Source organism: Oncorhynchus nerka, linkage group LG9b (genome assembly GCF_034236695.1).
Source record: "Oncorhynchus nerka isolate Pitt River linkage group LG9b, Oner_Uvic_2.0, whole genome shotgun sequence".
Taxonomy (NCBI): domain Eukaryota; kingdom Metazoa; phylum Chordata; class Actinopteri; order Salmoniformes; family Salmonidae; genus Oncorhynchus; species Oncorhynchus nerka.
Genome location: NC_088424.1, coordinates 15,076,692 through 15,095,780, shown reverse-complemented (window position 1 = coordinate 15,095,780; position 19,089 = coordinate 15,076,692). Strand labels below are relative to the sequence as shown.

Here is a 19,089-nt window from a genome sequence, read left to right as displayed (position 1 = left end):
ACAGTCATTCACACACACACACACACACACACACACACACACACACACACCCCTGTAGTATAGTCCTGGAAGCACAGTCCAGCAGAGTCTAGCCAAACCTACCAGAGTTAATGGTAAACAAGTAAACAAGCAGAGTAAGAAGAGGTGATTGGACAGTAATCACTGATGGATTTCCCCCTCTGTCTGACATGGTGGCTGAAACTCCTTGACCCTCCTGGAACCAGCATACACTCTCACAGATATCACACAGAGGCCTGTTCTATAAGTGTCTGGTCCATCTGCTCCAGCCTAGCTCAGCCAATAAAAGGCTTGAGATTAGTCCAGATCTGATTGGCTGGAGCACTTTAACGGTCAGGCTGGTCCTCTTGTCTACCAAAGCCCCTTTGGGTCTAATCTTGTCCGGCTCAGACTTAGACTAGACTGGGGCTAAACCCCATTCCCTCTAGTCCCAACACTCATTATCAATTAGCATATTTATGTACAGATCCTGACCACTCCTGACCCCGCGGTCTGAGTGTGACCTGTCTATGTGTGTGTGTGTGTGTGTGTGTGTGTGTGTGTGTGTGTGTGTGTGTGTGTGTGTGTGTGTGTGTGTCTGTAAGAGTCCTGACCCCTAGCCTCCTGACCTCTGACCCCTAGTTAGTGTGACCTGTCTCTGTGGGTGTTAGGTGACCTGTCTGTCTGATGTTAAAGGACAGATGATGTCAGAAGGGAGAATAAACTCAGTGGTGTCCAGAAACGAGGGAAAGACTACAGGGTAGAGCATGGTGATATAGACAAAATATCCATACTTCGATAAATTGCTTCAACTGATGTGATTAATGATAAATAGAACGATACATTAATGTGCACCACACAATTATCCTTTAAACTACCACAACTAGTTTGATGTTTGTAGCCAACAATCACACATAATATCAGACGTATTCATTTGAAACGTCACTTTTCTCTAGTATAGGGTACGTATTGTATTAAACGATATCAGCAAAATGCCGGCAATAACTGATCGCAATGGTCGTCGATCATTTCCGGTTTATAGTCCCGGCTCTATTACAGGGTTAAAAAAACGTCACTAGGGGGTTACGTTGGCCTGGTCAGTCCTCCTCATGTGACCAGAACATTCAGACTGGCCTGGCAGACTGGCCTGGCAGACTGGCCTGGCAGAGAGAGGTACAGGGAGGAGGCCAGGAAGAGCGAGCTCTGTTCACTAGCCATAAACAGGAGAAAAAGATGTGAAACGATTTGATTCCGCTCTGTGTCAATGGGATTGGGACATTCGTTTTTACGGGGTCACACTCGTGACATGTACATGACATGACACAGTAGGCTGTTTGGGCTAACAAAACAGACAACCGCCAAACAAAACACACACTCACATCTGCCTACGGGTGGGCCCGTCAAATCTTTGGCTGAGTCTCCATCGTTAGTCAGTGTGACATGAACAATGAGTCGAGAGAGAGTGAGAAAGTGCGAGAGAGAGACAGAGAGAGAGAGAGAGAGTGATTGAGTGAGCAAGTGTGAGATAAAGAGAGAGAGAGATCCAAAAGCCATCTCCCTCAGTGTTTGGCGAGTGAGCAGAAGCAAGGGAACATAAACAGAGGCCACACCCTGGAGGCCTGGAGGAGTGTGGTGATCAAATAAACACTCCAGCAGAGCAGGATACCCCGCTGAGGCTGAAGCAGCAGGCTGGGGAGAGGCTCTGGCACTGAGGCAGCAGGTTGGGGAGAGGCTCTGGCACTGAGGGAGTATTTGTGTGAGTGTGTGCGGGGGTAGGACGCCTTCGAGATCTGAAACTGGATGATGAGAGAGGGGGTGAACATGTTCTCGTCTATTATTCTGATACAGTAGGGTCATAGATACACAACACACACGTATCTTCAAATCAGTCTGAAACACACACACACACACACATACGCACACACCAATTAGAGAGGGACCGATATCACCATAGCAAGCACGTCTCCGCTCCATCGCCATGTCATAGCAGTGACTTCCTGGGATATTTAAAACACCTCGCGAGACGTCGCTCTCCCACGTGACTTTCTCCACAGCAACACACGCCAAATCTCCACACAGCACGCCAACGGGACAAGTTGAGCTTAGAACCGAGGCAACTGACATCATCATCACCAACATCATCATGCCTTCTATTGTTGTTCCATAGTTGATGAAATCTATTGCTGTCGAGACATGTTGAGCACCTGACCTTGCTTCAGAAGGCTCCAGACATGAGCTAAGCAGGAAGTTATGTTCATAACGACAAATGAATCCACTCGCTAGAATATTGTACTGAGACCTTTCTTATGTCTTCACTTGCTCATCTCACTGTATATCTTAAACCCATAGGCAAGTTCTCTGCATTTGAGGCTACTAAGCCAATGAAACTGCTCCACGAGATTCTTGACATGTTTATCAAGCTCAGACTCCATGTCCTCTGCTACTCTGTCATAGCCTCTCTTTATCAAGCTCAGACTCCATGTCCTCTGCTACTCTGTCATAGCCTCTCTTTATCAAGCTCAGACTCCATGTCCTCTGCTACTCTGTCATAGCCTCTCTTTATCAAGCTCAGACTCCATGTCCTCTGCTACTCTGTCATAGCCTCTCTTTATCAAGCTCAGACTCCATGTCCTCTGCTACTCTTGTCATAGCCTCTCTTTATCAAGCTCAGGCTCCATGTCCTCTGCTACTCTGTCATAGCCTCTCTTTATCAAGCTCAGACTCCATAACCTATGCTACTCTGTCATAGCCTCTCTTTATCAAGCTCAGACTCCATGTCCTCTGCTACTCTGTCATAGCCTCTCTTTATCAAGCTCAGACTCCATGTCCTCTGCTACTCTGTCATAGCCTCTCTTTATCAAGCTCAGACTCCATAACCTATGCTACTCTGCCTCTTTATCAAGCTCAGAGCCTCTCTACTCTGTAGCCTCTCTTTATCAAGCTCAGACTCCATGTCCTCTGCTACTCTGTCATGCCTCTCTTTATCAAGCTCAGACTCCATGTCCTCTGCTACTCTGTCATAGCCTCTCTTTATCAAGCTCAGACTCCATGTCCTCTGCTACTCTGTCATAGCCTCTCTTTATCAAGCTCAGACTCCATGTCCTCTGCTACTCTGTCATAGCCTCTCTTTATCAAGCTCAGACTCCATGTCCTCTGCTACTCTGTCATAGCCTCTCTTTATCAAGCTCAGACTCCATGTCCTCTGCTACTCTGTCATAGCCTCTCTTTATCAAGCTCAGACTCCATGTCCTCTGCTACTCTGTCATAGCCTCTCTTTATCAAGCTCAGACTCCATGTCCTCTGCTACTCTGGCATAGCCTCTCTTTATCAAGCTCAGACTCCATGTCCTCTGCTACTCTGGCATAGCCTCTTTGACAGGTACATGTTCATGTCTTTATTGTCAATGTACCTCTTCAGTGTCCTTCAGTCTGTTTTTTCCTCCCTTGCTGCTGCTTCCCTTCTCTCACTTCCTTGGCTGCTCTTTCAAGAAGCTCAAGGGTGGCTAGACTCCTACGTGTTTTACTAGACTATCTTGAGTTCATATGCATGACACATTGCAAAAATACTCTGCATAGTATGCCATTGGTTCAACTTACCCCAAGGCAAACATTTTGACTATATTAGCCCACAGCTACAAGGATGCCCTTTCATGCTAGGTTGAGGACCTCATATTGAAGCTTATAGAGATCCTCAATTATGTATCAAAGTAATACTTTGTTTTAGATTCAAGGATCATGAAACCTATAACAATACATTCATTTGAGTTGGTGAAAATCTGTTTTTAGGACCTAACTTGCGAATCACTTTTTCTAAGTGATTTCTTCCATCAGACTCCATGAAATGATGAACTCTTCCTAAATATTTAGTCACATGATACATTTTGTGTGTGGTTTCCTAGAAACAAGCGGTGGCTCAACTAACCCTTTGGCTCAACTTGACCCACTCTCACGTACTTGCATATGTCATGCACACATATTTCCATGAAGGAGTCCAACAAACCACTGGTATCCGAACAACAATCATATAAAACCAAACTGGCCAGCATAATGCCTATGTACACAGTACATTGTCTTATAAAACAAATTGCATGGTACACAAATTCCTGCAGCACCAAAAACATTCAGAACCGCTCGCCAGTAGACTTTGCGGGATAGCACTGGAGGTTTACAGAGAAAAATCTGTCCGTTTAGGAAATTTCAAATGACATTGCAATTACCAGTCACCCCAATCGGAGAGGACAAGGCTGGGGGGGCTGGACCGGAGTTGGCCTAGCTTGGCCCAGTAAAAGCCCCTCTGGCAGCCGAACTAGCCCCTCAGGCAGACTTGCCAACCATCCATCCATCTACTGCTGCCCTCAGAGAAAGCTAAGCAGGCAGAAAGTGGCACAGTAGACAGACTTCCGCTCATAAACTACTGCAGCCCAGAGGCTCAGAGGCCCAGAGGGTCAGAGGGTACCAGAGGTCACATAACTTTCAGAAATCTGCATTTTCAAACTGCAGACCATAAAAAAACCTGCCTTATAAACCATTTTACCTGCGTTTCATATTGAAGTTCAACCATGGTGTTTTGCTTCAATAGAATGATAAGGGGCGTGATACTATAGTTTTACTTAACACAAAATACATTAGTGCAACCAACACATTTGCCGGAAAATAGTTCTCATCAGATGACAACAGAAGTGCAATGCTATTTGGCTAGCAGCCACACATAGCTAAGTAAATTAGCTTACGGTGAAAAAGCAAGGTATTTTTTGCAAAAAAACGATGCATGGCCATATTTCTCTCGAGTTGTCTAAGGCGCTTGAGACGTCACTACAGACCCGGGATTAATCCCAGGCTGTGTCACAGCCGGCCGTGACCGGGAGACCCATTAGGCAGCGCACAATTGGCCCAGCATCGTCCAGGCTATGGGAGGGTTTGGCCGGCCGGGATGGCCTTGTCCCATCACGCTCTTCTGACTCCTTTGTGGCATGCCAGATGCCTGCAAGCTGACTCTAAACGCTAGTTGTACGGGGGTAGCCAGCTACATTTCCTAATGTTTTTCTTGAAGTTAATCTTGCATTTTAACTTGCTACCGAAGAAAAACCACACAGGAGGAAAGTAGCGGAGAAAAGTAGCCTTCACAGATCAGTCAGAGTGCTTTCTGGTGATCCAATGACAAGGGCAAAGATATTTAATCCAAGTGGAGAAGTGCAACTGAAGCACATCATTTGTCCTTTTACATTCATGATTTGGAGAGAACCTTGACTGAAGCCGAATTAACAAAAATAAGTATTTTAGATCTGTGTTTATAAAACGTAGCAATATTTTTTTCTGCATTTTATCTTTCCTTTTCTGCGTGAAAAAAAGCAGAATCCTCCATTAACTCCCTCTGCTATACCCTCCCTAGTCTCCAGGCTCCCACTGCCTCTCCACAATACATCTAACTGCCAACATTACCTACCCACCACCCATTCCACTCTCTACCCTCCCTAGTCTACCTCTCCACAACCCAGCTACTGCCAAAACCACTGCGGGGAAAAGCAGATAGCTGTGCCATCTGGACCAATCAAAAACTAGCCAGAGCAAGAGTCAGGAACTAGAGCTGGAGCCAGCAACAGTGGCCCAAGAGGATTGGAAGAAAAACATTTGAATGAATTCCTCAACAAATATATATTTTTACAAATAACTATCAAAACAAATAAAACTGTTTGGTTTTCAACTGTTTATGCTGGTGGAAAATATAGACAAGTTCAACTGTATGTCTGTTCCATTTCCTTTCTTGAGGTTTAGGCGGTGACGTTTTGTCCAAATTGGTTTACAAACGGAAAGAGATCCTCTATCTCTAACCTGGTTAAAACCCCGTAACTGTCCCACTATCACTCCATTCCCTAAAAGGCCTTCCCATCCCATCCCACTTTTCCCCCTCTTCTTACCCTGGAAGGCAATGGCGTGGCCGGAGATGAGGTACTTCAGCTCGAAGCTGTAGGAGCGGACATTCTGGAGGGTCTCTCGTCTCACCGCCTCCTGGTAGCTCTCCTCCATCTTGCGGGTGCAGCAGGACGGGCCCTGGTGCTTACACACCAACAGCTCCACATCTGATGGGACAGAGGGGGAGAGAGGACAGGGTTAGGTCTATGTTTGATTGATTTTATTTCTGTGTCATACACTGCATAGCCCTTGTGGGCTTATAAGACGCTATTTCGTGTGCACAAAATACAAAAAAACAAAATGACATTTAACGGATCATAACAAAGTACAGCTATCGATTACCTTGTCACATTAGAATACAAAAACAATACACATATCCTTCTCCCCCCAAGCTTTAAAAAAATTAATTGAGCAATATCGAAAGCTTTTCTGAAAAGAAATTCTAGCCTTTGTTCATCATGCAGCCAGAACACTTCAGGGTGAGCATTTTTACTGCAGTCGGCTAAATCAGGGTCACACTGTGTTTATTGGTAGTCTGAAACAAATCTACTTTGAAACAAAGTATACACCTCACACACATGGTTATGGGCTTAAAAAAAGAAGACACCTGTACCATGTCAGATATAGAGTTAAAATGTATTACCAGATCTTCTGCAGGTTGAATTTCTGTTTTTTATTCATTATGAAATGATCCAAAATATAAATAATATTTCACCCATGAGGCCACCATAGGGCCATTTGTTCATTTGACTACAGGAAAGTTTTTACAAAACAGAACATGTCTCACATCACCATATAGAGCAGTCTTTTTACGCTTCTGCTACTCTGTGTTCATCATATATGCATAGTCACTTTAACGATACCTACATGTACATAGTACCTCAATAAGCCTGACTAACAGGTGTCTGTATATAGCCTTGCTACTCTTTTTACAAATGTATTTTTACTGTTGTTTTATTTATTTACTTACCCACACACACACACACACACACACACACACACACACACACAGACACACACATACCTTTTTTTCCGCACCATTGGTTAGAACATATAATTATGCATTTCACTGTAAGGTTTACACCTGTTGTATTCGGCGCAAGTGACAAATAAACTTTGATTTGAACCTTTGCCCCAGTCTGATGTCCTGAGCCCCCTGTAGCAGGTTTTAATCAAGGATCTCTCTGTACTTTGCTCCGTTCATCTTTCCCTCAAACCTGACTAGTCTCCCAGTCTCTGCCACTGAAAAACATCCCCACAGCATGATGCTGCCACCACCATGCTTCACCGTAAGGACAGTGGCAGGTGTCCTCCAGATCTGACGCAGGCCAAAGAGTTCAATCTTGTTTCTCATGGTCTGAGAGTCCTTTAGGTGCCTTTTGGCAACCTCCAAGCATGCTGTCATGTGCCTTTTACTGAGGAGTGACTTCCTCATAGCCACTCTACCATAAAGGCCCGATTGGTGGAGTTCTGCAGAGATAGTTGTCCTTCTGGAAGGTTCTCCCATCTTGTCAGAGTGACCATCACGTTCTTGGTCACCTCCCTGACCAAGGCCCTTCTCCCCCGAAATCTCAGTTTGGCTGGACAGACAGCTCTAAGAGACTTGATGGTTCCATCTTCTTCCATTTAAGAATGATGGAGGCCATTGTATTCTTGGGGATCTTCAGATCTGTGCCTCGAGACAATCCTGTCTCGGAACTCTACGGAAAATTCCTTCGACCTCTTGGCTTGGTTTTTGCTCTGACATGCACTGTCAACTGTGGGACCTTGTATAGACAGGTGAGCCTTTCCAAATCATGTCCAATCAATTGAATTTACAACAGGTGGACTCCAATCAAGTTGTAGAAACATCTCAAGGATGATCAATGGAAACAGGATGCACCTGAGCTCAATTTAGAGTCTCGTAGAAAAGGGTCTGAATACTTATGCAAATAAGGTATTTCTGTTTTTTATTTTTAATACTTTTGCAAAAAGTTCTAAAAACTTGTTTTCGCTTTGTCATTATGGCGTATTGATGATGATTTCATCAATTTTAGAAGGCTGTAACGTAAACAAAATTTGGAGAAAGGAAAGTGGTCTGAATACTTTCCGAATGCACTGTACAACCTGAGCCTAGAAAAAGAGGAGAGAGAACGAGAGAAAGTATATAAGATTATGTAGAATTTCATACATGCTTAGCTTACCACTAAAAACACAAGCTCTGCTTGGAGTATAAATAGTACTGGTGAATGTGTTAGATCATATAGCCTATGCAAGCACACGCAGACACACACACACACACACACACACACACACAATGTGAGTCACGTTGGGACTTTTACATCACTCTATAAACTGGACTCACACTAGACATAATATCTTGGCCCATAATAAACCACATAAAGAGTAATCTAATACGATCTAATATGAACCTGAGTGAGGCTCAATCAGGCACCAAGACATCAACGCAGTTCCCACATCAGTCAGTCCACCCTGTCATGACATGCTGCCTGACACCCTCCTCTACCACTCTCATACTGTCAGTTCCACATATAAACACGCCATGACATCACCGAGGCTGGCCACAGTTAGCAGAACGTGTAATATTGAAACTCTCCCCCTCTGCCGTTCCCCTCTTCGCTGCCCCCCACCCCCTCGTCCCCCTTGCTGTCCCCCACCACCCTCGTCCCCTCCAGCCAAGTGCTCATAAGGCTGTGCCCTGATACGATAACTCATTTTGGGGGTTGGTTGGAGAGGTGAGGGGAGTGGGGGGCAGGTGGTGTGGGCCTATACGTCAGGCCTAGAGCTTCCCTAGTCCAAATCCACCCCTGAAACATAATAGGGTTGCACTTGTCTCATTCCCTCTCTCGTTCATTTGTTTGACATGTCCCTAGCGCCACATGGCTGTCACTTAATTACCCAGAGGGAGAGAGAGTCCACTGAGCCCCCATTTTTTCCAATCACCTAGGAATGGAGTCACGACTGGGCTGACCTCCACACGTCTCTCCCTCTATCTGTCTGACTGTCTCCCTCCGTATTCTTCTGTCCCAGAACACCCTTCCTTCTTATGTCTGGTTCTTTCCCCCACCTGTTCTCTGTCTCAGACTGTCCCTCTGCCTTCATCCGTTTTCTTCTGTCCCAGAACACCCTTCCTTCTTATGTCTGGTTCTTTCCCCCACCTGTTCTCTGTCTCAGACTGTCCCTCTGCCTTCATCCGTTTTCTTCTGTCCCAGAACACCCTTCCTTCTTATGTCTGGTTCTTTCCCCCACCTGTTCTCTGTCTCAGACTGTCCCTCTGCCTTCATCCGTTTTCTTCTGTCCCAGAACACCCTTCCTTCTGGTTCTTTTCCCCACCTATTCTCTGTCTCAGACTGTCCCTCTGCCTTCATCCGTTTTCTTCTGTCCCAGAACACCCTTCCTTCTTATGTCTGGTTCTTTCCCCCACCTATTCTGTCTCAGACTGTCCCTCTGCCTTCATCCGTTTTCTCCGTCTGTCTCCAGGCCCTTGTTCTGGGCTCCCAGCCCTGTTTATATGTGTTGCTGACCCTCTATCCTAGACCTCTCACACTCTGTTCCTGACCCCATCTCTCCTTCTGTCTCTTTCCCAGAACCCTTCACCATGCTCTTCTCTCTATGCCCCTGACCCTTTCGCTCCTGGCTGGCTCACCACTCTGTTTATCTCCAATATGAAACTAATATCCAGGCCACAGACTCACAGTGGAATCCAGCTTGGCCTCCCAGTCCTTCATATCTAGCGACGGGGGAGAAAGAGATACCCATAAAGACTTTGGCAGCCACAGCCACCAACAGCCGCTATCAGGACAGGTCAACGGTGTCCGGAATATTCCAGAACATTGATTATAACCAAGGTCTTATCTATGTTGTCCATACGGTGGGTAGATTGCTGTTGTGGACTTTATTGAACGCTGATGAGAAGAATCAGTATTTTGTGGGGTGAAGTAACGAACAGATTGTTGCAAGTCCTTTGATATTGGACAGGTCTTGCAATTTGCAAAGAGGCCAACGTCAAAGGGAGCTGAACAATAGCAAGTGATTCACAGCCTATTGAAGTGACCTTTGCTGATCCTCCCTTTGTGTAAAGGTAATATCTGAGACATACTGTAGTACGAACAAAAGCTTGAAAACACTACAATCTCTAGGATGTTGAATCTAAGATATAGTCAGTTACTATGATACATTTCCTCTCAACAAAACATTTTCCTTTCAACAAAAGCATGGTACATTTTTTTTTTACAGGTAACAGCCATCGTAGCTCATGGTCTCGATGTGGCTTACGTCCCTTATAGTGCAAAACTCCTGGCCCTTATACAACAATGCTTTAGTCTCTTGCAGGGTATCCCTACAGTCCCTTAGCACTAATGTAATTTGATACAGACCCAAAAGAGTTGGTGGGGCAAGGCCCAACTCCACAAGTCCTGATTGTAAATAAGCGATTAGTGTGTGCGCCACTCCAGTCGTTCTGCCTGGCCAGACATTCACACACAGCTCAGAGTGCCGAGTCAGAATGTCAACCTAGCCCTTTAATTCCCTAATTGGCCTCAGGTGACAAATACCTCAGGACTAATTGGGCGTATTAAGCCACTGCTCATTCACGAAGTCTCAACTTGTTGGCTATAATTACTTCCGCCACGTCTCAGTGCCCTTGGGTACCCTGTGGGTAAAAATGGGAGAAAGTCTCGATGGTAGAAAAGCGTCCTTGGTTTTGCAGCCAGACTTCCTTAAAAGACATCACAGGCACAATTTGCTTGCATCACACATCTAGTCAATAAGGCGTGGACATTTCGTTTTGAGTGAAAATGTTGTTTTGATTTGGATAGGTTACTGGCGGGGAGGCCGGCGAATTCCTGACGCTGCCGTTTGGATATGTTTTCCAGAGAGCAGGAATAACTTTGTGGGAAAGCAGGTCATTAATGCAGGAGTTTAGTCCTCTACATATTGCTGCCTCTCTCTCTCTCTACTAGACTCTTCCACCTCAGGAAGCGCTGTCCTTTTGAAGTCGTCCCATCCAGTGAACCTGCAGGATATTTACACTGTATTGATTTGCTGTGCTTGGGCGGTCCCGTGTTGAAAGAAAACACGGCTCAAAAGGGGCTTTGCCGCATACCTGCATTTTTGGACGGCCCTGAATCGCGCCTGGAATGTCAGGCTTTTCCAGGCATTCGAGCTGGCAGTGCCCACAGTGACTGGCGCAGGCGTCCAGAGCCAGAGGCCAGGGCCAGGGGGCCGGGCAGGCTTGGATGTGGTTCAGACGGGTTGGGGCCAAGGGGCACTTGGGGCTTGGTAGACTGTTGGGTTGTTGGATGTGGGGGCACTAGAGGTCTAGTGGATTATTGGATTTGGGGGCAAAGAGGTTGAGGGCAGGGTTATGGGGCACTGGGGGCAGTTGGATGTGGGTTAAAGGATTGAGAAGGAGGGGGAGGGGCAGAGGGGCTCAAGTAGAGGGGCCACTTGAGGCTTAGTGGACTGGTGGAATTGTGGATGTGGGGGTAGAGGGTTTGAGGACAGAGTCGGAGGGAACTAGGGAATGTTGGATGTGGGTCAAAGGAGTTGAGGGTTGAGGGGAAATAGGGGATAGGGGACTGGGTTGTTGGATGTGGAGGCTGAGAGGTTTGCGAAGAGGGTGCTTTAAAACAGTTAGAGGGTTTAGCTTCAGCCACAGGCCTTGCCTATCTACAGCACTCTGACTGTCTGCCCAAACAGCTGTTTGACTGACCATGGCCTTATGTCACGAACCGGCTCAAAGCCCGTAACAAAGGGAGACAACGTGGAGATAATGAGTAGAAAGATATATATTTATTAACTAAAGCAAATAAATATAATATACAATGGTGTGTGTAATCAGTAATCAGTAGTGTAAGTGAGTGTTTTGCATGCGTGAATGTGATAATGCAGGGTGATGAAAGGTGCCAAAGCAAACAAACAAACAAACGGCCATCAAGAACCACAACACAATCTACAGAGGGTGTCTGCATGGAGAGAGTCTCCTCCATGAATGGGGAAGTGGTGTATTTATCCTGGGAGACACCGGGCCCAGGTGTTTCCCATGTAGCTGACGACCCTCCCAACTCCGCCCACCAGCATCCTAATAAGGAAATAACAGAGAGAATACGGCAGACAGAGTGGGAGGGTCGTCACACTTATGAAAAAGTACTACTGAATTACTACTCATCACTACTACACAAGATCTACACAAAACCTACTGGTTTTACTACTTGATTGCTACTGAGATGTGTAGTTAACCATTAGTGATTTAGGTCTTTTTTTTAAGTAGTAATGAGTGATAAATTGGGACGTTTCACTACTAGTGAACAAATCACTACATAAGTCTCCCTTAATGACTAGTGTGTAACTACTGAGCTTTTGGCTATCTACTACTTAAGACCTACACATACGTACACAATTCCTACATGTTCACTATTGAATTATTACTATATAATGCCAACATGTTACTGCTGTATGCCTACTCAATTACTACTGTGTCTGTGTAGTCTGTGTAGTGTTATGTCACTACTGATCACTACTGAATTGCTCCTGATCATTTTCATTTCCTACATAATTACTATTGAAACTCACATATTTACTACTGTTTGCCTCTTCAAAATCACTATTGACATCTTCTTGTTTCACTACTAGACTATTGCACATGTTAATTCCTAAAGTTTCTAACTGTAGTTATATCATCAAACAATAAATAATACGTTTATACAAACTGTAAGGGAAAAATCTCGTTAAACTTCTTCAAGCTTGTGAAAATCGAAAAAGTGTAGAACAACCTCTTTAATGTTGTTCTAAGTGGCTGTTGCTGTGGGGGTGTTGTCACGTGAAAGGTCTAGGCCAGCTGTCACAAGCTACAATCTTATCCATATGTAGCTTCCCATTTTCGAAGAAACAAGAACAAGATGTTCTTTAGAAAATGAGAACTGAGAATTGGGTTTGATCTCATACTATTAGCTAAATACAATGTCAGTTTCACGTGTGCTCCCTCTCCGGCCTCCAGGTCACCAGGCTGCACATTATGGCGCACACCCGTCACCATAGTTACACGCACCTGCGCGTCATCAGACTCACCTGGACTCCATCACTTCCCTGATTACCTTCCCTATATATGTCACTCCCTTTGGTTCCTTCCCCAAGCGTTATTGTTTCTGTTTCTGAGTCATGTCTGTGTGTTTTTTGTGTTTATTGTTTTGTATTTATTTGTGTTTATTTATTAAAACACTCACTCCCTGAACTTGCTTCCCGACTCTCAGCGCACTCGTTTCAGAATGACGCCTAACTAAGGGAAGCATCAGGGAGTGTTTTTTGTTTTTTTGTTTCGGTGGGAATGACAGGAGCCGCTACAGGTGGATCGCCAGGCTCCCCTGCTACAGCTGGGGAATGACAGGAGCTCCCCTGCTACAGCTGGGTGGATCACCCGCCAGGCTCCCCTGCTACAGCTGGCTCTTCAGGCTCTCATGCCTTCACCCGATCACCAGGCTCCCCTGCTACAGCTGGCTCGTTAGGCTCTCATGCCATCACCGGATCCCAAGGCTCCCCTGCTACAGCTGGCTCGTCAGGCTCTCATGCCATCACCGGATCGCCAGGCTCCCCTGCTACAGCTGGCTCGTCAGGCTCTCATGCCATCACCGGATCGCCAGGCTCCCCTGCTACAGCTGGCTCGTCAGGCTCTCATGCCTTCACCGGATCGCCAGGCTCCCCTGCTACAGCTGGCTCGTCAGGCTCTCATGCCTCAGCCAGGTTCACCAGGCTCCCCTGCTACAGCTGGCTCGTCAGGCTCTCATGCCTTCACCGGATCGCCAGGCTCCCCTGCTACAGCTGGCTCGTCAGGCTCTCATGCCTCAGCCGGATCACCAGGCTCCCCTGCCTCAGCCAGTCTGTCAAGTTCCCGCGCATCAGCAGGGGTGACCGGTTCTGCCCCTGACCCCCGAGATCGTCTCTTTGGTTGGCATCCTGCGGCTGGAGCCGAACGTGCCCCTGGGATGGGGAACTGTCACGTATACTCTCTAGTTCGCGAGGCTCCCGCGTTTCAGCTGGACTGACAGGTAACTTAGCAGAGGTGACCGGTCCGCTCCTAATCCCCGGGATCGTCATTTTGGTCGGCGTCCTGCGGCCGGAGCCACGCGTCGGTGAGGGGGTACTGTCACGTGGGCTCCCTCTCCGGCCTCTAGGTCACCAGGCTGCTCATTATGGCGCACACCTGTCACCATTGTTACGCGCACCTGCGCGTCATCAAACTCGCCTGGACTCCATCACATCCCTGATTACCTTCCCTATATATGTCACTCCCTTTGGTTCCTTCCCCAGGCGTTATTGTTTCTGTGTCATGTCTGTGTGTTGTTCGTGTTTCTTGTTTTGTATTTAGTTGTTTATTTATTGAAACACTCACTCCCTGAACTTGCTTCCCGACTCTCAGCGCACTCGTTACAGTCAGCAAAGGCCACCTCATCATAACCCTAATCTTCTTTTGACACACACACATAGCAACCGTTACAAACTGCTTGAGAGATGTGAGGCTATGGGAAGCTATAATCACGTGTTATATCGGTCCATTAGAATACTTGGCTATATAATCTGAGACCCAACGCCATTCGTTGGACCCTTAAAACTCCATCTGATTTATTAACCTCTCCATTATTGCAATTGTTATTAAATAGAGATGATTGTTTGAAGAAATGACAGTCTCTCTCACTCACATTTGTATTATTATTAAATTAATGACATATTAAATGACATATTTGTACTTTTTTGTTAATCCCTTTGAGGACTTGTCTTCATTCAGCTTTGACTTAACTATCTTCAGATCCTCTTTTTTGTTTCAGACACATTTCTCCACCTTTTAACCTTTTAGAAAATAAAGACAAGCACAAGAGACAACCAATTATAAGCCATTGTCAATCCTCTGCTAACAGAAATCGCGTAAGACAACACAGAACAAAAAATTCCAGTCTTATGTCGAGGGCCTCCTTGGAAACAGGTGAAAAGAGGTAAGTAGAATGGGTAAGTATACTAATATGAACATGCTGTACATTTGCATACAAACACACAAGACCGCTAGCATGACAAGAACAGAGGTTACATAGTTACATTTCAATGGGGCTAGCTCCTAAACACAATACCATTTTGGCTAGCAACCTTTTTGATGTGGTGTTACGAATCCCTTTTGGCCCGACAGTCTAGGGGGGATGGTAATGAGACCCGTAACATAACTCATGCAAATTATTATTGTGACAAAGTAAAAGTGTGCACGAAATAACCACGACAACAGAAATCTACCGTCAAACTCTAGGTTTATTTATAAACACACGGTAATGGGGGGAGCAGGAAAAGGGGCTGAGCTGGACCCAAGGAAAGAAACAATAAGTATTCAAAAACACCCCTAAGCTAGACATGCTGCCAAACATACCCTTGTAAAATTGACCATCCTACCAATCCTCGACTTTGGCGATGTCATTTACAAAATAGCCTCCAATACCCTACTCAACAAATTGGATGCAGTCTATCACAGTGCAATCCGTTTTGTCACCAAAGCCCCATATACTACCCACCATTGCGACCTGTACGCTCTCGTTGGCTGGCCCTCGCTTCATACTCGTCGCCAAACCCACTGGCTCCATGTCATCTACAAGACCCTGCTAGGTAAAGTCCCCCCTTATCTCAGCTCGCTGGTCACCATAGCATCTCCCACCTGTAGCACACGCTCCAGCAGGTATATCTCTCTAGTCACCCCCAAAACCAATTCTTTCTTTGGCCGCCTCTCCTTCCAGTTCTCTGCTGCCAATGACTGGAACGAACTACAAAAATCTCTTAAATTGGAAACACTTATCTCCCTCACTAGCTTTAAGCACCAACTGTCAGAGCATCTTACAGATTACTGCACCTGTACATAGCCCACCTATAATTTAGCCCAAACAACTACCTCTTTCCCAACTGTATTTAATTTATTTATTTATTTTGCTCCTTTGCACCCCATTATTTTTATTTCTACTTTGCACATTCTTCCATTGCAAAACTACCATTCCAGTGTTTTACTTGCTATATTGTATTTACTTTGCCACCATGGCCTTTTTTGCCTTTACCTCCCTTCTCACCTAATTTGCTCACATTGTATATAGACTTGTTTTTTTACTGTATTATTGACTGTATGTTTGTTTTACTCCATGTGTAACTCTGTGTCGTTGTATGTGTCGAACTGCTTTGCTTTATCTTGGCCAGGTCGCAATTGTAAATGAGAACTTGTTCTCAACTTGCTTACCTGGTTAAATAAAGGTGAAATAAAAATAAATAAATAAAAGGAGTTGTCCAGGCTAAAGGTTGACTACTAGCTAGTAGCTAGTTAGCTGGCTAACTTCTGTTGGGGGTTCCGGTTCTAAAGTTTTAAAAAATTGCAGATTCATACCACATTGGGTGAGGCGGGTTGCAGGAGAGTATGTTGAAGTTGAGGTTAAGAACATAAAAAATATATATATGCGAAGAAAAAGGATATAAAAAGATATATACACGGGACACGACAAGACGAAGACAAAGACGCCGGACTGCTACGCTATCTTGGATTTCCGGCTATGCAACGACATGACAGTATTCATGAAACAAAAAGGAAAGTTCAACTTACAGATGGTGCCAGCATAAGGGCTATGAAAGACAGGATGATGAAGGATGGAAGACGATTACATTCCGGATGGTCAAAAACAGTAGCTCGCTAACAACAACCAACTACTTCCTTATTTGTCTTCTGCGGTCGCGAAAAGCCAGTGTAGTCTTTTGTGACTACTTATTTACTACCAACATCAAGAAGTAAAGATCTACCTATTTACTACTGGAAACACTTTTTCCTACTGAACACTACAAAACTCTACTTGCGTATCCTGAGTAGTGCATAAACTACACATTCACTAAACAATCTACATAGTCACTACTGCACTAAAGTGTTTGTGCAGTAATTCAGTCGTTTTGTTTTCATAAAGTGGAGGTGCCTTCCAACTGGGCTTACTCTCCCAGATGACCTGCTAGGCTCTACTGCTGACACCTTCATCCTGTCATTAACGCCCCTTTGGAGCAAAGGAGCATACGCAACAAAAGATCACTTCAACCCCAGCCTTTCCATCAAATCCAGCGGTTACGACAGTGGTTATGAGAAGGCGCTTATGACAATGACACAAAAGCTAATCTACCTGGTAGTCGTTGCCTGGTTGATGTTACGAAACAAGTTTAACAAAGGAAAATAACTGGCCAGTTCACACTTCAGAACAGACACCCAATAAGGTAGGGGCCTGGGTGGTATCCAAGAAACATAACGCAGCAGATGTAAAAGAATTGCCTGAAACTAGATCCCCTACATACTGGTCTTGACAAGAAGAAAACAACTGTTGGGGGGAGGTTCTGTTCTACACTGTTCAACCAATCACTAGGAGTGTTGGAGTGTTGCCTTGTTAACATCCAAAAGAGGAAGTCACGTCACATGCTCTCTTTCCATTTCCCCTGCAAACTGGAGGACCCGGTTGTTGGGGACTCAGCAGAGGCTAGTATCCAATAAACACCCACCAGACCAGCCCAACTTAGACTGAAATCCAATAAGAGATCCTGAGTCTAGCCCGACTCAAGATACATTAAGCAGATTCAGAATGGGATGACACTGTTGGGAGAGGGATTGGACTGAGAACATTAGGCTGAGGGCAGTCCTTTTATTCATTTTTATTTTTTATTTAACCTTTTTTTAATTCGGCAAGTCAAATTCTTATTTACAATGACGGCCTACCAAAAGGCAAAAGGACTCCTGCGGTTGACGGGGGCTGGGATTAACATTTTTTTAAATCATAAAATATAAATATAGGACAAAACACACATCACGACAAGAGAGACAACATAACACTACATAAAAAGAGACCTAAGACAACAACATAGCAAGGCAGTAACATATGACAACACAGCATGGTAGCAAGCAACACAACTTGACACCAACATGGTGTCACGTCCTGACCTTAGTTCCTTTTTTATGTCTCTGTTTTAGTTTGGTGGGAGCGCGAGTTGGGGTGGGCATTTGATGTTTTTGTTCTATGTTTTGTATTTCTGCTTTTGGCCTGGTATGGTTCCCAATCAGAGGCAGCTGTCAATCGTTGTCTCTGATTGAGAACCATACTTAGGTAGCCTGTGATCCCACTATGATTTGTGGGTAGTTGTTTTCTGTTTTGTGTATTCACCTGACAGAACTGTTTCGTTTCTTCCTTTCACTTTGTCATTTTGTTTTGTGTGTTCAGTCTAATAAATAATTAACATGGACTCTTACCACGCTGCATATTGGTCCGATCCTTCCTACTCCTCCTCAGACGACGAAGAGATTTGTTACACATGGTAGCAACTCAACATGGCAGCAGCACAACATGGTAGCAGTACAAAACATGGTACAAACATTATTGGGCACAGACAACAGCACAAAGGGCAAGAAGGTAGAGACAACAATACATCACGCAAAGCAGCCACAACTGTCAGTAAGAGTGTCCCTGATTGAGTCTTTGAATGAAGAGATTGAGATAAAACTGTCCAGTTTGAGTGTTTGTTGCAGCTCGTTCCAGTCGCTAGCTGCAGCAAACTGAAAAGACGAGCGACCCAGGGATATGTGTGCCGTGGGGACCTTTAACAGAATGTGACTGTCAGAATTGGTGTTGTATGTGGAGGATGAGGGCTGCAGTAGATATCTCAGATAGGGGGGAGTGAGGCCTAAAAGGGTTTTATAAATAAGCTTCAACCAGTGGGTCTTGCAAAGGGTATGCAGAGATGACCAGTTTACAGAGGAGTATAGAGTGCAGTGATGTGTCCTACAAGGAGCATTGGTGGCAAATCTGATGGCTGAATGGTAAAGAACATCTAGCCACTCGAGAGCACCCTTACCTGCCGATCTATAAATTATGACTCTGTAATCTAGCATGGCTAGGATGGTCATCTGAATCAGGGTTAGTTTGGCAGCTGGGGTGAAAGAAGAGCGATTAGAGGAAACCAAGTCTAGGTTTAACTTCAGCCTGCAGCTTTGATATGTGCTGAGAGAAGGACAGTGTACCGCCTAGACATACACCCAAGTACTTGTATGAGGTGACTACCTGAAGCTCTAAACCCTAAGAGGTAGTAATCACACCTGTGGAGAGAGAGGCATTCTTCTTACCAAACCACATGACCTTTGTTTCTGCAACAGACC

At 45.2% G+C, this 19,089-nt stretch overlaps 1 protein-coding gene across 2 annotated transcripts in view; it reads right to left on the bottom strand.

Annotated features, from left to right (window-relative positions):
- Window positions 1–19,089, bottom strand: part of LOC115114337 (glypican-5-like) — a 227,645-nt gene that overhangs the window by 193,188 nt on the left and 15,368 nt on the right. For both annotated transcript variants that reach the window (XM_029642487.2, XM_029642488.2), the window contains exon 2: window positions 5,912–6,073. In XM_029642487.2, coding sequence (XP_029498347.1) covers window positions 5,912–6,073 — 162 coding nt within the window. The remainder of the gene's footprint in view (window positions 1–5,911; window positions 6,074–19,089) is intronic.